This window comes from Cygnus olor, chromosome 28 (genome assembly GCF_009769625.2).
Source record: "Cygnus olor isolate bCygOlo1 chromosome 28, bCygOlo1.pri.v2, whole genome shotgun sequence".
NCBI classification, from domain to species: Eukaryota; Metazoa; Chordata; class Aves; order Anseriformes; family Anatidae; genus Cygnus; species Cygnus olor.
In genome coordinates, this window is record NC_049196.1 from 1,823,621 (window position 1) to 1,840,678 (window position 17,058).

Consider the following 17,058-nt stretch of genomic DNA (forward strand, 5'->3'; position numbering starts at 1 on the left):
CCTGCTCCTTCAACATGGGGGGCACCCACAGGAGTGGGGACTGTCCCTGTCCCCAAGTCCTGGCTGGGCTGGGCCCATGGGGATGGGGTTAAGCGGTGCAGGAGCAAACTGGGGCCAAAAGATGCTCAGCCTGAGAAGAAGGATTGGGCTTCTCCTCGATGGGTGTTAAAGGCCACTTCTGCTCCTGCTTGCGGTGAAGCCACGGAGCTGAAGCTGCAGGCCGGGACCACCAAGGGTCCCATGCATCCAGAGCAGGCTAATCCCAAAATATCAAGTGTTTTTCCTGCAGCGAGGGGCCCTGGTGAGCTTTGTGGTTGCTGTGGTGTGGGATCTGCTTGTGTCACCACCTCTTTCCCCTCCACCGCATTCACAGGCGCTGGACAGCCCCAGGAAGCTGTTACCGTACATGAAATAATTTCTTACTGGCTGTTTCCTCTTCTCTTGGGTTTGGGTTAAGGACCTGTGGCTGGATGATGTAGTTCTGGTGAAAACGATAAATCAATGGTCCGGGTCCTTCTGCAAGTCTCTCTGGTGCTCTCCAGTGAAGCATTCAGCAGTGACTCTATGCTTTGAATAGTTTCCACTCGAGAAAAACAGTCATTCTGCTGAAAAAACAGGAAACACATGGCCCACAGCAGTGTCTCTGATTTGAGTACACCTGGTCTTATAATGAGCCCGGCAGCAGATATTAGCTTCACTCCGGCAGCAGCTCCGTGAAGCGAGGCATGGGCTGCAGCGTGTGTCTCTGGCTGGTCGTCTCCTTCTGCCGCGTCTGGGGTACGTACGCCTTCCTATCTGCAAAATACGTGGTTCGGATGGTTTGGGGATCGTCAGGTATTAGGACTTTTAGAAACTGCGAGCCGTGCGCTGGGTGGGCAGGCAGATAAATATAAATATTCATCTGGAAGACAAATGACTCACAACTCCAGGCTGGATGTGCCGTGCATCCCTAATACGCTCCTACCAGGCAGAACGAGGGAGGAGTGAATAAAAGATGCTGGAGGAACAAAGATGGTGATGGACAGAGCGTATTTGCAGTAACAAAGTACTCCGCGTGTGTTTTAACGGGGTATTAACAGCACCGAGCAAATCATTTGGTACCAGATGTGGGCTGGGGTATGGGAGATGGGTGGTAGATTTGGCAGATTTTGGCAGATTTTAGCTCAGGTTGCCTCAGCTGGAGGTGCCAGTGGGCTGGGAGATGGTACCTGAGCAATAAAATGTGTGTAGGAGTGGGAGCGGGTGAAGTCTGGGGACGTTGTCGCTTTCTGCTTAAAAATGAATGATCCAAACCCCTCTGGATCGGCTCTGGATCTGAGACCCCTCCAGGCCCAGCATCCAGGGACTGCCCTGTGGTGCAGAGGGTTGGGGAACACCCAGAAAACCCACGAGGGGTCGGGGCAGTGCCAGGACGCGGGGTCCTCCCTTCCAAGGGCTGCAGGACGTAGCGGGAGGGTGCTGAGAAAGGTTCAGTGTTAAACCTGTGCAGAAGTTTGGGGGGAGACGGGGCCCCTGAGCTGAGCAGAGGCAGGTCAGTGATGAATCCTGACCCTCTTTTTGGAGCCAGCCCAGCGTCCCCATCCCTGGGGACACTGTGTCCCCCTACAGCCCACTGCGTCATCGCCGGGCACAAACCGAAGGCTTCGGCCAGGAAACCGGCAGCTTCGTGGAGCTGGGGTTTCTGCTCATCTCTGCTGGCTCACTGTTACTAGAATACCTGCCCTTGAAATCTCCCCGGGGTTTTCTGCCCGGCCAGCATGCCGAAAGTCCCATGAACACAATACCTGACGCAAGGCCTGCTTCGGACCCCGCGCGTCGCTTGCGTTCCTCCAGCCCCTCCAGCTGGGTTTGTGCGGATGCTTTTGGCCCTCTTCGCATCCCTCCTACAGCATCCCTGCTCCAGCCGAGCCACCTTCCCCGTGGGGAAACATCTCTTCTCCTCGGGAGCTGCTTCTTGCCGGGGCAGAGGGTTTTTCTAACGTGATGCAAAAAGGGCTTTTCCATTCGGTAATTAATCAGGAGCTTAACCGCTGCGCTCCAGGCCGCCGAGAAAAGACAACATCCAGCTCCGTGCTGGGCTTTACAGTAAACGTGGCAGCTGCTGGGTCAGCCGGGGCTCGGCATTTCTGGGGGATAACGGCCGTGTCTGCATGGCTGGGTCGGCGCCGTGGAGACGTAATTCACAGGGACAGCTCTGAAGCTGCTGTGTTTTGTGCCACGGAGGGGGAAAAAATAAGTGATGGCATGTACTCGGGACGGTGGGAGAGGAAAACAGTCACTCTGAGCTCCCTTGTGGTTTTTACTGGAACCGTATGTGCAGCAGGAGAGGCGGATACTGGGCTTATCTGGGCCCCACCAGGCTTGCTCTTCTGCAGCGAGTCCCACACTTTCCTTTTCCCTTCTGGGACAAGCCTCCACCTTGATGGAAGGAAGTGGGGGTGACGTGGTGGGGTCCCCTCCGTGCTCCAGCAGTGAGCAGTGCTGAGCTGGCATCGGTCTCCACGCTATTTCCTACAAAAACAAGCTCAGGGTTCACGGAGGCTGTGGGCTAATGTGAATCACGGGGTCACAGCCTGAAGCAGGAAAGGGTTGGGCAGAAGGGTAGAAGCCCTGAGTTGCACCTCTCCCAGGACAGCTGGGTGGGCAGGATGCTTTTGGGTACGTTGGGGTGCATGCACAGTCCCACCATCATTGGAGCTGCTCAGTCGCCCTCTTGGTAAGATACAAGAGACACCCAAGAGACACCATGGGACCACCTCGTCTCCTCGCTGCCTGCCAGATCCTGGGTGAGAGGAGAAGGGAGATCCAGCCTGTGGGGCTTTGTTTCCTGCAATTCCTCAAAGAAAACTCCCCAGGGAGGTATCCGTAGCTGCAGCACTTCAGGGAGACGCATGCCTTGACGCACACCCAGCCGCAGGCTTTGGCCGAGGGCCACCGAGCATCGCTTCCCTCCAAGTGGCCCTGGTGTCACCAAGACTGCTCCAGGGTGCTCCGGCCACCCCATGGGCATCACCTCTCCATGGGACCAGGGCCACAAGTGCCTTCCCCTGCTCAAGGTGGCCCCGCTCCAGCGGGTGCTGAAGCACGTGCTTGAGCTTGGAGCACGCAGGGATGTTGGGGCACGGAGCCCCTCGCGTTCCCTCCTACCCTGAGAGCCGTGGCAGTCGCTGGTGCAGGATGTGGTGCGCGAGCAAGGGTTCAGGCGGGCTGAAAATGCAGTTCAGTAAAGCAGCCGAGCAGATTGTTGAGCAGATGCCATCTCCAGATTACCAGGGTGGGTCCAACACCGTTCCCTGCTCATGCAGCTCGGGTGGCATCTGCTCTCCAGCAGCACCAGGGAGGGCGCAGCTTCTGCGAGCCCTCCGGGCTGTCCTCATGCATCTCTGCCTGCATCAGCCCTTCTCTCTGCTCTCCTCCCAGGCATGGGCCGCGGGACGAGGGAGACTGTGCTGGGCACGCTGGGGAAGGCGACGGTTCTGTGGATCCCCCAGGAATTCCAGAACCTCACCCAGAGCTTTGGGATGGCCGTGTGGAAGCGGGACACAGAGGACCCGCATAGCAAGAACGTCCTGCTCAAGTACTTGGATGGAAACTACACCAACTACAATCCGAGCCAGAACCGCTTCCACTCCTCCAACTTCTCGCTGGAGATCCTCAACACCAAGCGGCAGGACCAGAGGCTCTACGAGTACATCATCAGCAAGGACGCGGAGGAGAAGGTCTGGCAGATACAGCTGGAAGTGTATGGTGAGAGGCGCTGGTTTCGGAGGGCCGTGATGGCCTCTTGTGGTGCTGGGAGCGGGTCTGGGAGGTGGGCAGCAATGGGGTGGGGTGTGGGGGTGGCGAGAGATGCCCCCCGTGATGTCCAGGACCCTCTCTGGTATCCCAGGAGTATTTGGATACATGCAGACCTTGTCCCCATTTGGAGAGGCCGCAGCAGGCCCGGGGCCAGATCGGTTTCTTCCCACCCCCCTCGGAGCTAGGAGGGGTCGGTGGGATTTCCCAGGCCAAGGGACGAGGCGGCATTTCCGTCCTTCCCCAGAAACGAGCCTCTGTCCCCTCTCCCCATCCAGAGCCGGTGTCCGATCCCGACATCCAGGTCCTCAGCTGGGCTCTGGCCAACGACAGCTGCACCGTCACCCTCAACTGCATGGCGGCCAGGGGCGACAACGTGTCCTACAGCTGGGCCGGCCTGGAGGCCAGCACCTCATTGCCCTGCGCCCACAACGGCAGCCTCCTGCACCTCTCCTATCACCTCAACGCCAGCAGCCTGGCCTGCGCCTGCACCGCCAGCAACCCTGTCAGCAGCAGCGCCGTCACCTTCAACTCCTCCGCCTGCAGCTTCGAGCAGCGGGGTGAGTCCCCGGGGACGCTACAGCTGCCGACCCGGCTCTTTCCCACCTCCAGCCCCGCTCTGGCTCTGCAGGGGATTTTTTTTCACGTTTCTTTCGGCAGCCTCAGAGGAGCCTTTTGCAGGAAAAGCGGCCGCAGCATCGCCTGCTCAGGGCTGCCCGGTCCTTCCCGTAAACGCCGAGCCGCGGGTCTCATCCGCTGCCCCGCTCTCGCTGCGCCCCGGTGCCCAGGGCTCATTTTCAATGCATGAGACTTGCACGCCGGGAGGGCCGGGGGGGATGAAAAACCTCGGTGACAACTTCCCCTTTGGAGGTTCTCGGGGCAAAAGCCGTGCTCTCTCTCGCTGGGGTTTTCTTGCCCTTCCTCGTGACGTGGGGACTTTTGCTGGGGCCGGGGGAAGCAGCGGCTGCCCCTTTCCCTGGGGACACGGCGTGAAGTCACCTCCCTGCGGTGCTGACCCATGCCGGGGCTCTCGCAGCGCCCTGTGCCCAGTAAACAACCCCGTGGCGTCTCCAGGCCTCCCCAGACTGGGAAAGGAAGATGCCAAAAGGAGATGATGCCAGGGTTTCGGGCGTGTTTGTCCCCCCTCGTCCCCCCAAGCCCCTTGCACATGGGGACACCCCTGTGCCACACGCATTAACGGTGGTGGCAGCCTGGTGCCACCCTCAGAGCTCTGTCCCCAGGCTCCCTTCCCATGCACCTGCAGCACCCAGGGGCTATCTCCCTGCAGATCCCTGCGAAGCCACCGGAGCTGTATTTAGGGCCTTATCTGGCCCCGATCTAGCCCCCAGCAGCTTTTTCGCTGACGGCTGCAGTTTGGAGGCGCTTATTGAAAGCCGAGTTCAAAAGAAAGCATTTCCTGCCCCTTGTTTCCTGTTCTACCGAAAAATCAGCCTCAGATGTAGGTGACAAGACCCAGGATGGTTTTAAATGGGGAGGTTTTTCTGCTGGGGGGCTGGTGCTGACCCTTTCCCCTCTCTGCACTGCAGGCAGCGCCAGGCCGGGGCCGAACCTGGTGCTGGCGGTGGCAGTGCCCGTAGCGGTTGCGCTCATCTTCGTCGGGGTCTTCACTGCCATACGCACGGGTGAGTGTCAGGGAGTGCAGCCGGGGGCATGGGGGGGTGTTTGGGGGGGGACAGGAGGGGATCACAGCCCCCCCAGCCAGGCTGATCCCTGCAGTACCTCGTCTTGGGGTCCGTGGCCCTGGGGAGGGAGTGAAACCTGCTTCTTTTGAAGCACGGGGTAAAAGGGAGGAAGGAAACCAGCTTAAAAAAGAAATATATATTTATATGTATGTATATACCTGCTTCACCTAGCACATGGTCTCAAGTGCTTTACCCGGATGCTATGCTTCTGTGATTGTATCACACGGTTTCGAGGGGAAATGCATGATCCCAGCCCAAATTTGCGAGAGCATCATCTCCCCAGACGCCTCGGTGGGGGCGACGGCCGCCCCGCTCCCCTGTCCCCTGTGCAGGGACAAATTCACAAAGGGACAAATTCACCGTGCTGGGGACGTGCGGCGCCGAGCCCACCGGCCTGCAGTGCTGGGGAAACACTGAGGCCATCCCTTGCAATGCTTTGGGGTTGGGAGCAGGGTGCGGGGGTTGTCCCCAGCTGCTGTCCCGTGGCACCACAGTGACTTTGTCCGTCTCCCCCGGGGCAGGCCAGCTGCGGAAGCATGCGCCATTCGCCGAGGACAGTGAGGTGCACACCATCTACTCCCAAGTGCAGCGGGTGGAGGTGAGAGAGCCCAGCCCAGGCACGGGGGTTGATGCTCGGGGGGCTGCAGCCTGGGTTCGAGCAGCGGGGAAGGCAGCAGCACCCCGAAGCCGTGCGGGGTGCACGCTCGTGGCTCTGCGTGCGGTGGGCTTTGGTCACTGGGTGTCGACGTGGCTGGTGGGGGCTGAGTCAGGGAGGCGGCGAGATCGTGCCCGTGGTGGGAATTGGGGATCATGGGCCCCTGGGTGTCACCCCCCAGCATGGTGAGGTCCCGAGAACCATCCTGGTGGCCTTAGTTTGGGATTTTCTGGGAATAAAGTTGGGTGCTGCAGCTTCCCCAGCCCCTAACATCCTGGGGGTGGCTCTGGGGGAAAGTATTCCCCTCCCAAATCCTGCTCCGGGATGAAATTGGTGTCCTGCAGGGCTGAAGGGAGGGAAGAGCCCCCGCAGTGACCTGTCTGGCACTGTTCACCCCTTGCTCCCCGCACAGAAGCAGAAAATCCCCTGCAGCCCCCCCGGCACGGAGCACCCCTCCTGCACCACCATCTACGCCGCAGCCACTGGCTTGCCCCCGGACACAGCCCAGGCCCCCGGCCGGATCCAGCACAGCCCCTGGGCAGAGTCGCCCACCCCACAGGGCCGCTCGCCCCTCTCGCAGGTAAGGGAACGCAGATTCCCCACTTTGGGCACCCCAATTTGGGCACCTCACTCACCCCCTTCTTTCCTTGCGAGCAGAGCCCCGACGCGGAGCCCACGACGGTTTACGCCAGCGTGACGCTGCCCATGATCTGAGCCCCCCTGCGCGGCGGCAGCCTGGCCCCGAGACCCCCGGCATCCGCACCCCGTGACCAGCACCCGCATCCCGGGCTGGGGGGATCCCGCTCAGCCCCGCCAAATAGGGCAGGCCCCTCCAGCACCCAAAAAAGCTGCTCCCGGCCCCAAAAAAGCTGGCGTCGAGTAACGGTAGAGCCCAGTGCAGGACCGGAGTGGGGAAAGGATTCGCTGCGGGCTGGGGCTGCGGGACAAGTGGTTGAGATGCTGAGCACCGGGAGAGGAGCTGGATGCGACCCCACAGGCGGCAGCCCCCGGGGGCGAGGCAGGACGTGGCCGGGGGAGGCTGCGGGACCCCACGGCTGCAGCCCACGGCCCCGGCTTCGCTAGAGGGAGCCCACGGCCCGCGACACCGGGAAAAAAAAAAAAAAAGAAAAAAAAAAAAAGAAGAAGGACAAATCACCAAAAAAAACCCAAACAAATCGCAAGCGGGGTTACGAGCTCTGCTCCGTGGCAGCTTTCACGAGGCGCGGGTTTGGGTCTGACTGCTGCAGAAATTTGGGTTGCACAACGCTGGGCAGGGCACCCGGCGCCGCTCACCCGTGGCCACGCTTGGGAAGGGGCCGCATCCTTCTGCGCTCCGCCACCCCCTCGTCTGCCACGGCTGCTTCTCCAGGTGGACTTCCAAGAACTGGACTTCTGGCTGAGCCAGCATCCAGCAGCGGGGTGCTGGGGGTGGCCGGGAGCCCCCCCAGGACCACCAACGGTCCCAGCCCGGGCTGTTCTCGAACCCCAGCAGCAGGTCGGATCTCGCATGCGGCTGCAGGAAAAACAAAAGTTCCAGGAACGCCTTTCAGAGAGGTTTAGGGGAGGGACGCGCCGAGGGCTGCAGCTGGATCAGGTGCTGGCAGCGAGAAGATGAATTGGTGTTTTGCACGTCCCGAGCTTCCTCCTTGTGTTACATCAGCAGATCAGCTGAGCTGCTCCCTTGGAAAAGTCTGCTTGCAAAGCTGTCACTTCCACCAGGAACCTAGAAGAAGAAGAAGGGCAAGGTCATGCTTCACTTTGCGCCCCTAAAACGGGGCCAAATCCCCGATTTCTGTGCCTGGCAGGGTGCAGCCCGCTGCTCTCTCGTTCGTCCTTGCAGAAATACAGGTCTGACCCTGCGATGTGCAATCACAGCCCACCTGCGGAGTGCGGGGGGACTCAAAATGCTCAGGATGGTAAAAAAAAAAAAAAAAAAAAAAAAAAAAGCTGATGTTGTCCCAGAGCCAAGGCAGTGTAACTGCAGGTGAAGCAGCGCTGGTGCTGCAGACCTGCACGGCTGCTGGTGACGGTGGGATGACCAAAGGGGGCTGTGGGTGGTTCTTCCTTTGGGACATCTCCTCCTGCCCCTGCTCTTGTCCCATCCCAGGGCATTGTGAAAGAGAGGAGCTGTTTTTAATGGATTGCTTGTGATTTTCTTACTTCATGTGCACTTCCTCCCGCCTCAGCTGTAGTGCAGTTCAGCGGGGCTAATTACCCCACAGGACTGATTTATCTCATTTCCCTGCTCTTGCTCAGCCTCCTCGCCCAGCCTCCCACAGCACCGCATCAGGGCAGGATTGCGGCAGCCCCCGCGAGCAGCTGAAACCCCTTCCCTTGCCATGGTAGAGGAACCAGCGGTATTTTAAAGCCAGACATTGCCAGCTCGCTTCCTTCGCCTGAATTTCAGTATGACACCGGGGTCATGCTGCACCCCGGAAGGTCTGGTGGCGGAGGCGTTCCTTGGACGGTTTTGGGGATGGAGAGTTTGGATCTCGTCGTCCCTTATAAAGGATGCCCCGGTGATGTGGGTCCATCAGCGCCAAACCACGATGCCCCCCGCTCCCTCGGGGCTGGCTGTTGGGACACTTGTCACCACCATGCACTTTGTCACGGCTGCCACACTTTGCCTGGAAATGGTGTTTCTCTGTTTTGGTTTCCATTCTGTGTATTCCACGGGATTTTCTTGCACCTTACTTCTCCTCGTGACGGGCCAGACGCTGCTGTGTGAAGTCAGTCAGTGGGATCCCCTTGGCCGGCTGCATGGTGCCCACCCAGCCGCTCTCTCACACCCTTTTCTCAACAGAACGGGGGGAGAAAATACGTGGAAAAATCTCCTGGGCTGAGACAAGGACAGGGGGGCACTCACCAGTCACTGTCATGGGCAAAACAGACTCGACTTGGGGAAAATTAATTTATTTCCAGTTGGTAACAGAGTAGGATAGTGAGGAACAACAAAATAAAAATATTTCCCTCTCACCCTCCCCTTCTTCCCAGGTTCACTCCCAGCCTTTCCGTGGTCAGTCCGTAACACTTTGTCTCTGCTGCCCCTTGCTCCTCCCTATCCCAGGGGGGGAATATCCCGTGGGGTACGATCCTGCCCCAGCTGCCTGGCTCCTTCCCCTGGGCTGCGCTTCTTCAAGAACTGCCCCAGGGTCAGGTAGTTGGCAGGTTGCAGTCCTTCAGGAGGGGGCTGCGGTGGTGGGGGCTTCACTGGGGGCTGCAGTGGTGGTGTCAGCTCCATCGGGGTCCTGGGGCCAGCCCGAGCACAGCTGCCACAAGCAGCCAACAGATGCAGCAGCCTCTGGGTTCTGCTTTAGCATCTTCCGAACCTTCTGGGGCCAAGGTCCAAGACCACCGGGGGACCCCTGGGCCCTCTCTGAGGAACAAGAGGGGTGATGTGATGGAGGGGCATCCCAAAACCGACAAAATGGGGCCTAAAGCAGGGTCACCTCCAGCAGGTAAGCAAGGAAGTGCCTGCGAGGTCCCGTTAAGGAGAAATCCCCCAAGCCCTTCCTGGGTGCTTGAGGTCCTGGGGGGAGGGGGGCGGGGGGGGGGCTCTCCCTAGGAGTATTTACACACACAGGATGGGGAGTGAACGCGAGGAGTCAGAGATCAGCGTGCGGCCGTGGGGCTGCCCTTAGGAGGTGAGGGGAGATGGCTCCTGCGGCTGCAGCGTCACAGAGGGGGTACGCAGGGGTGCAGGGTGGGCAGAGGGTAGGGAGAGTTGTCCCTGGTGTGGGAGAGCATCTGGGGCCCCGGGGGGCAGCGCGGGCATTCTGAAACCTCACAGACATGGCCCTGGGTAAGCTGCTTGAGGTTGGAAAAATCTGCAGAAGTCCCATCCCCAATGAACCAGCCCAGGGGTCTTAAAGAGCTGTTTTGGAGGAAGTGAGAAACAGAAAAAGGCGTAGTGTGATCTTCTTCCTTCTCTTGCCGCAAACCACGAGAGAGCTGAGGGCAGAGAGCGCGCCGTGCTCCGATGGAGGTGTTTGTGTGCCTGCTCCTCGCCTGCCTCCTGCGCCGAGCAGGTAAGGGCAGGATGCTCCTATCCCCGGGTGCCACGAAGGAAGGGAGGGAGCCCACGGGTGGAGGCAGTTTGGGGATGCCCACGAGAGCAGAGAGCCCGGGACAAGCTGGTGTGTGCTGGTGCGAGTGCCCTACGTGGGGACAGGGCTTGTTTTTTCACCCCATTACAAGGGCTCGGCTCCGCTGTCCCACAAGGGATGGGTGAATCACGCCCAGCACATCCCAGACCTGCTCCTGGTCCCACCCTCGCGTGGCCCCCACTAACGGGTGAATGTGCTGGGCCTCAGCCCCAGCCCGGCCTCCGTCCAGCTGCTGCCAGATGTGCCCCAGATGTGCCCCAGATGTGCACTTTTGCCCTTCTGCTCCGTGTCCGGCGGCGACCACGGGGGTCTGCTCCCCGTGGCTGCCCGCGTGTTGTTTCTGAGCCTGCTGCCTGTCCAGGGTTTCGTTACGGGGAGCTCAGGTCTGTTTTTGGAAAGAGGAGCTTTCTGGTTGTTTTCAGGCTGCTGCAGACACTGGGACGTTTGTCGCCACGAGTCTCAGGAACTCATGGGCACAGAAGTAATATCGAGGGAGGTCTGGAAGGGAGAATCGTGTGAATTCCCATCTGGCTCTTGCAACCAAATGTCTCCAAGCCTTGGTGGGGTGGCTCAGGATTTAAGCAGGCACTGGTGCAGGACGGGCTTTGCTCCCATGCCGGCTGGAGATGCTGCTTTTCTCCTCCTCTCTTCCTAACCAAGACTTCTGGGCAGGGTCTGCAGGTGGCTGTGGCCAAAAGAGAAACTGTCAGGTGCAGGGGGAAAGCAGCAGAGATGCCGCAGGAGCCCCCGCGGCCTCCAGGACGAGCGCGCCCTGCCTGCAGCATTTCCTCCCCGAGCACTATCTCCTCTGCCAGCTTCTTCCCCTCCCTGCAGCGGGGGGAGCGCGTCCCCGGCAGGGTCCCCGGGGCAGGGGGGTGCGGACAGGAGTGCCTTTGCTTGGCCTCGACGAAGAGCACCCTTGGGAAGAGAGCAGCGTCTCGGGGCCAGGATCCACCCTTTCCAGGCTCTGGTGGGGAAACCTCCCCCCTCCCAGCCCAGCCCGGCTGGGGCAGCACAGATTTGATCTGGGGAGTAGTCAAAACAACAGCAATATGTCTTCTTCCTCCTCAGAAGAGGGAAGAAGTCACAAAATCAGAGAAGCAGCCACCTGCTTTCTTGCTCATTTGGATGAGCTTGGTCATATTTCTTGTAAGAAAAGGGAACCTGCTTGATTTTTTTTTTTGGAGCCGTCACAAATTCCACCTTGTGCTTTTTGCTTTGCACCTTGGGGCTTTGTCCCTTGCATGCTCCTGGGGCCTGCGAAGCAGCGTGAGTCTCGCAGCTGAGAGCAGCCACAACCACGTGCCGATCGCTTGTGGGACGCGAAAGCACCGGTCCTGCTGCGGGACCTCATCCTGGAGTAAAACATGTGGGACCCCCCAGCTCCTGCAACCTCCCCATGATGGGGCTGGTTCTCAGCACCCTCACATCTAGAGCCGCGGCGATGCACCGGCCGTCCTCGTGCCACACATGCTGTGCTGGCTGGGGAGCAGCACGGAGGGCGATTCGGGGCCCAGACCTCAAAGAACCCCAAAGGCCTAAGGTCGGGGGGACTCCACACGCAGGACTGAACCTGCACCTTGAGCACAGCGCTGCCAAACCCACTTCGTTTCGTGCTCGGGGCTCAGCCTGGTTTTTCTCCCCAGCGTGTGCCATCAGTACGTTAGAAGTGGATGGAGCCGAGGGCAGGTCCATCACGTTTCACCTTCAGGGCCTGAAAGGAGAAAATTTGGCCTGGAGCTTTCGTGGAGAGACCATACTTACCATCAAACTGGGAGAGTCTCCCGATCCCTCGTTTTATGAGGACTCCTACAAGTCACGCGTGACCTTCCCTGAGGACGGCAGCGCGCTCACCATCTCCCAGCTGGGGAAGAAAGATGCCGGCACCTACACAGCAAAAAATTCTGTCTTTAAAGCCAGCTTCTTCCTGCGGGTGTACAGTGAGTGCCTTTTCATGTTTCGGCCTCGTGCCAGGAGCGAAGGGTGGGAGATGTTTGAGAGCCCCCCCTCCCCGTTTCCCCCAGGCGTGCTGCAGGAGCCGGCGGTGACCTGCGCGTCGTGGAACTGCTCGGCCGACGGCTGCCGCTACACCCTGCACTGCGCCGTGCACACCCCCGGGAACAAATCCTTCTCCTGGAGCCACGGCGAGCAGCTGGATGCCGAGGGGCCCGAGGTGGTGGTGGAGGCGCCGCCCCTGGGGGAGCTGGATGTGCTGTCCTACACCTGCACGGTGCGAAACCCCGTCAGCAGCAGCAACGCCACCGTCTCACCCGCCGCCCTCTGCGCAGGTGAGAGCCCTCAAAGGATGCGCGGATGGGGGCCGGGGGATGCTGGCGGGGACGGGACGCATCCTGATCCCAGCCGGGCACTCCTCAGGCTCTCAGAAAGCAGAGAGAGCGCGGCCCCCCCCCCCCGGGGCGGGGGGCTTTGCCGAAGCGCTCACCTCTCTCCCCTGTCCCTGTTCTCTTCCCCACGCCGTGCCACCAGAAAACACAACCCGCTCTCCTGCCACCGGTGAGCTGCCGTGCCGCCCCGTCCACGTCCTGTCCCCAAGTGTCACAGGGTGCCCGAGCCAGCGCTGCCGGCACTGGGCTGCCCCGACCCTGCGCTGGAGGCCGGGGAGCCTGAGGCCGGAGCAGTTCATCTCTTCCTGCAGCTCGGGGGCGGAGGGGGGGGGGGATATCCAGGCTTTCTGAGCATCCTCAGCATCCGTGCACTGTCTCTGCCACCTGAGAAAATTTGGAGTGGGAGGTCTGGGTCAGTCCCCAAATGTCCCAGCTTGGGATCAGAGCAGGGAACTATTAATGCAATGGGGAGGCAGAGCTGGGGAGGTGCAAGAGCAGTAGCTCGCCCCAGTACAGCGCATCGGCTCCTGCCAGCCTTGCACCACGTCCCCATGAAATAAGAGCTCCTGCCGAGCAGGGGAGGGCTGAGCAGGGGTCAGCAGCAGAGCTGCGCTCCTTTACCCCCGGGTCTGACGCTGGGAAGAGGCCGATGAGCTTCGGGACGTGCCCAAACGACTCCTCCGTGATCACCGGACCCTCTTCTCTCTCCAGACAGCTACAGGAGCAGCTTTACCGGCACCGTAGCCGCGATGGTGATCATAGCGCTAATAATCCTGGCTGTCCTCTTGGCCTTCTTGATATTCCGAGGTAAGGCTCTGCCTGCAGGCCCCAGCCTCTGCAGCGCTGCCCCGCGCGTGGGCTGCTGGTGACGGAGCCCGGTGTCGCTTCTCCCCCAGGCAGGAAGATCTGCAACCCCTCCATGCCCGGAGCTCCTGCTACAGGTAGGATTTTCAGGCTCCCCCAGGCGTTTCCTTCCTTCCTCGATTTTCTTGGTGAGGACAGGCTGGTCACCAAGATCAGGAGGGAATTCAGCCACTGCCAGGGCTTGGCGCCGCAGCATAGCCACTCTCACAGCCCCCCAAAAGCTTTAACCCCCCCGGGACATGCTGGAGGTCGCCGTCCATCCTCCCTCGAGCCCAGGTAGTGCTCGAGGCTGGGGCTGGCGAGCCCCCAGCACCTCCCTGTGCCCCCATCCTGCACGCACGGTGACAGGGACAGGCGTCCCTGACCGCCCCCCCTCCTCCCCGGGGTGATGCTGCGGCCGCTGGAGCCATCCCCTGCCCTGGTCCCTCACTGGAGACCTTTGTGCCCTCCCCAAGGGAAGAAAGCGGAGCCGTGAGGACAGCGCCAAAGCACGAGAGGGACTTTTGGGACAATCTGAAGGCAGCAGCAGAGGGGGTGTAGAGAAGTGAAGTGGCCCCACTGCAGCACCGTGCCCAGCCTGAGCGACTCCTGCCTGCCTGCGCTGCCCCTAAGAGCCGCTGCCTGGATTCCTTGGGGCCGGGGGGCTTTGGGGGCAGAGCTCGGAGGTTTCCCCAAGAGCATGGCATCGCTTTTGGGTCCGTGTCCGGGTCTCAGGACACAATTGCAGCGGAGAGGCCAGGTGCAGCGAGAGGCTGCAGCACCTGCTGGTGTCTCCTCTCCCGGCATCGGCGGTGGGATGTGCCTGTGCCTTCCCAGAAGAGCTCTCCCTCGCCTTTTTTACGTGTGCATCTTGTTGTTTCACTAAGCTGAACTAAAGCTGTTGTGAACGGGGCAGTTGCTGCCCTTTGTTTCGCGTTTCTGTGTGCCCGGGCCGGGTGTGCAGGCGCACCCAGCACCAGGACCCAGGCTTTCTCCAGAAGCAGGACCCAGCTCTTCCACCAGGAACAGCAAAACTCTTCCCCTAAAAATTCCTCTCTGGGCAGGCCCAAGTCCCCGTGGCCATTTCAAATGACAGGCACTGAAATGTTGACCCCAAGCCAGGGTTATGAAGGACTTAAATCCCCCCATCCTCTGTCTGACGAGACAAAGACCGACAACGCTTCTTGCTGCAATGGCTGCAGCTTAAAATGGAGAGGCTAACACATGAAAACATCTTCTATTTAAATAAAAAGCTGATTTTCACTAGCAAGTTGCTTCGACTGTCTTTGGCTGCCAGTGCACAGCCGTGGCTCTGCAGGCTTGATGCCGGGATCCCCCCAGCCCTCGGTGAGGAGCCGGGTGCGCACCGGGGATGCCGCAGCCGGTTCCGGTGCTGACCTGCCCCTTTTTCTCCTTGCAGAGGTGGCAGCAGAATACCTGACGGTGTACGCTGAGGTTGGCATTGCCCATCAGGTGAGTCCCTGTGGGCTCACCCCTGACGACCCCCTTGGGGTCCCTGCGTGGGTTGGGGACAGCGCAGGGGACGCATGGTGGGGATGTGGAGGGAGGACAGCAGCCGGACGGCCCCGCTTTTATCTGCTGGTTCCTCCTGGCGACAGCAAAGGGGACGGCCGAGAGAAGCTGACAAAGCCACAGCCACCTGCCTGTGCTTCCCCGTGTGACACCAGGGACCAGCGCTGGGTCTTGGTCCCCAGCCCCACCAAATTCGGGTGGCCTTGGCTCCCCGAGCCATTACTTCTGTGCCCTGGAAACATTTAAAAAACTTTTTCCGCAAATGCAGGATTTCCCTCATGCACAGAGAAATGACCCAAAGAAGACGCCGGCCCCTGGGGTAGAGACCCCCAAAACCATTTATTCCACCATCCAGGCCATGGCCCAGGTGGGTTGGTGCTCGTGGCCATCTCCCGCTGGGGGGGGAGGCGAGACCCTGGGGGGAGAAGTGGGAGCTGAGCAGGGCGGGGAGGCGGCGGGAAGGGGCAGCTCGTCCCTTGAGCGCATCGCAACGCCCTGGTGCTGGGGGCAGGGGCTTGGGGCAAGGACAGAGGGGTCGCCACTGCTTTTTCTCAGGGCCCAGCACTTCTAAGCAAGCCTGAGGGCCTCCTCTGATGTCACCAGAGGCATCGGCTGCTGGGAGCTTTGTATAGCTGTATCCGTTTGTAACTGCAGGTGGATGATAACGAGCTGGGCGGCAGCACGCTGGGGTGCTAGGAGCGGATAAGCCTCTACTGGCCGGTCAGCGAGCTGGGTGCCACGGCACAGGCAGAGCCCAGCACACCCGTGAGCCTGCTCTGCTCGTGGTGCCAGCACGCCGGGCTGTGGCATCCCTTCCCGGCTCAGCACCACCGCCTCGGTCACCCTGGCCTCGGCACGAGGACGTAAGCACCTGGGGGGTGCAGTGCAGGCAGAGACGCTCGTCTGGCGCAGGAGCTCTGCCCGTGTTTTGGCATCCAGGTGAGACTTCGGCTCCTCTTTCTGCACTCTCTGGCCAGAGAAACACGGAACAAAACTGCGGCTGCCGACCCGGCCCTGCCACGCAGAGACGTTGCTCCTGGGAGGCTCCTGCAGCGAGGAGCCTCGAGGAGGCTGCGCAAAGGGACGGGAAGCCCCGGGGAGAGTCCTAAAGCCACGTTTTTTTACTACACTTTTTAACCGTGCAAATACTTTGACTTCTTTGGTTAAGGGACAAAGAGAAAGTAAAAATAACACTTTTAAAAACATGGTAAAAGAATGAGATGAAGGCGCACTGTGGTTTCAGCACTTGTGCTCACTCCCCCAGTGCTCATGGGGAGCTGGTGGGGACCTCGCAGCTCCCCCACCACTCGTGGGGTTTCTTTGTGCCGCGAGCGAGCTGTTTGCAGCCCCGCATGAGACACTGCTGGGTGGGAAGTGGTCTGAGGTTGTCGGGGGGCAGGAGAAGGTCTCGGGGGGAAAATGGGACAAGAAGCGTGGCTGGTGCTGTTGTGCTCACCTCCTTTGATGTATTTATACACGAGGTTTTATTCTTGCATGATGTGCTCGAGTGTGAGGTGCTGGAGCTGCAGCATTAGGCTGCTTCCAGGCGGAGCTGTGCCGAGCAGAGCAGCTCTCCGAGATGCTGCACGGTGCGGTAGCGGCTGCACAGCCCGGGCTCATCCCCACAGGGACTGGGTGAGGTCGGGATGCTTGCGGAGGACGCGGTGCCCAGGTCTGCATCGTTCCCAGCAGAGCTGGCGCTGAGCAGGACGTGCACCTTGCCGTCAATTTTCCAGACAGACACCGCAGCCGTGGAAGCCTCTTCCTGTGCGTGCTGCTTCCCCCTGCTCTTTGTCTTGTCTGTGCGGATAGTAAATTATTCAGGGATGAAACCGGAGATTTCTTTGAAGTGCCTGGCACAGGAGAGCCCTCTAGGAGCTGCTGGAATAAAAATGCGAGACACATCTGAGCTCAATTTCTGTCTGCATATTTTTTTTGGGGTGGGGGGAAACAGTCTTATTAGTGACAAACCCGTGGTGTTACTTTGTTCTCCGCATTTTCACGGTGCAGCCAGATAAGACCTGTTTTTGTGTTTCTTGAATTTCTGCCGATCCATTAAAAAATAAAAAACCTCAGTG

General features: G+C 60.1%; 2 protein-coding genes across 11 annotated transcripts; both read left to right on the top strand.

Annotated features, from left to right (window-relative positions):
- Positions 1–381: 381 nt before the first annotated feature.
- Positions 382–7,191, top strand: LOC121060860 (signaling lymphocytic activation molecule-like). 3 transcript variants are annotated; one of them, XM_040539030.1, is made up of 7 exons: positions 382–777; positions 3,421–3,747; positions 4,074–4,355; positions 5,343–5,438; positions 6,020–6,096; positions 6,566–6,733; positions 6,811–7,191. In XM_040539030.1, exons 1-7 carry the CDS (start codon positions 726–728, stop codon positions 6,865–6,867), a joined length of 1,059 nt encoding a protein of 352 aa, XP_040394964.1. In that variant the 5' UTR covers positions 382–725; the 3' UTR covers positions 6,868–7,191. The 3 variants fall into 3 exon arrangements, with proteins under 3 accessions (XP_040394964.1, XP_040394965.1, XP_040394963.1); XM_040539031.1 differs by lacking the exons at positions 6,566–6,733; positions 6,811–7,191 and adding an exon at positions 6,498–6,553; XM_040539029.1 differs by lacking the exons at positions 6,566–6,733; positions 6,811–7,191 and having other exon boundaries at positions 6,020–6,486.
- A 19-nt stretch (positions 7,192–7,210) lies between these two features.
- Positions 7,211–17,057, top strand: LOC121060861 (SLAM family member 5-like). 8 transcript variants are annotated; one of them, XM_040539035.1, is made up of 9 exons: positions 9,378–10,181; positions 11,906–12,199; positions 12,284–12,547; positions 12,747–12,773; positions 13,316–13,411; positions 13,501–13,545; positions 14,868–14,920; positions 15,249–15,347; positions 15,635–17,057. In XM_040539035.1, exons 1-9 carry the CDS (start codon positions 10,133–10,135, stop codon positions 15,674–15,676), a joined length of 969 nt encoding a protein of 322 aa, XP_040394969.1. In that variant the 5' UTR covers positions 9,378–10,132; the 3' UTR covers positions 15,677–17,057. The 8 variants fall into 8 exon arrangements, with proteins under 8 accessions (XP_040394972.1, XP_040394966.1, XP_040394967.1 ...); XM_040539038.1 differs by lacking the exon at positions 12,747–12,773 and having other exon boundaries at positions 7,211–10,181; XM_040539033.1 differs by lacking the exon at positions 12,747–12,773 and having other exon boundaries at positions 9,375–10,181; positions 11,906–12,547.
- Position 17,058: the final 1 nt, after the last annotated feature.

Bases quoted from the DNA above. Each gene is read 5' to 3' on its own strand.
- LOC121060860 (XM_040539029.1), top strand. From the start codon at position 726: ATGGGCTGCAGCGTGTGTCTCTGGCTGGTCGTCTCCTTCTGCCGCGTC. The intron at 3,748-4,073 runs GTGAGAGGCGCT...CTCCCCATCCAG, and splicing joins GATACAGCTGGAAGTGTATG to AGCCGGTGTCCGATCCCGAC. The intron at 4,356-5,342 runs GTGAGTCCCCGG...TCTGCACTGCAG, and splicing joins CTGCAGCTTCGAGCAGCGGG to GCAGCGCCAGGCCGGGGCCG.
- LOC121060861 (XM_040539032.1), top strand. From the start codon at position 10,133: ATGGAGGTGTTTGTGTGCCTGCTCCTCGCCTGCCTCCTGCGCCGAGCA. The intron at 10,182-11,905 runs GTAAGGGCAGGA...TTTTCTCCCCAG, and splicing joins CTGCCTCCTGCGCCGAGCAG to CGTGTGCCATCAGTACGTTA. The intron at 13,412-13,500 runs GTAAGGCTCTGC...CTTCTCCCCCAG, and splicing joins GGCCTTCTTGATATTCCGAG to GCAGGAAGATCTGCAACCCC.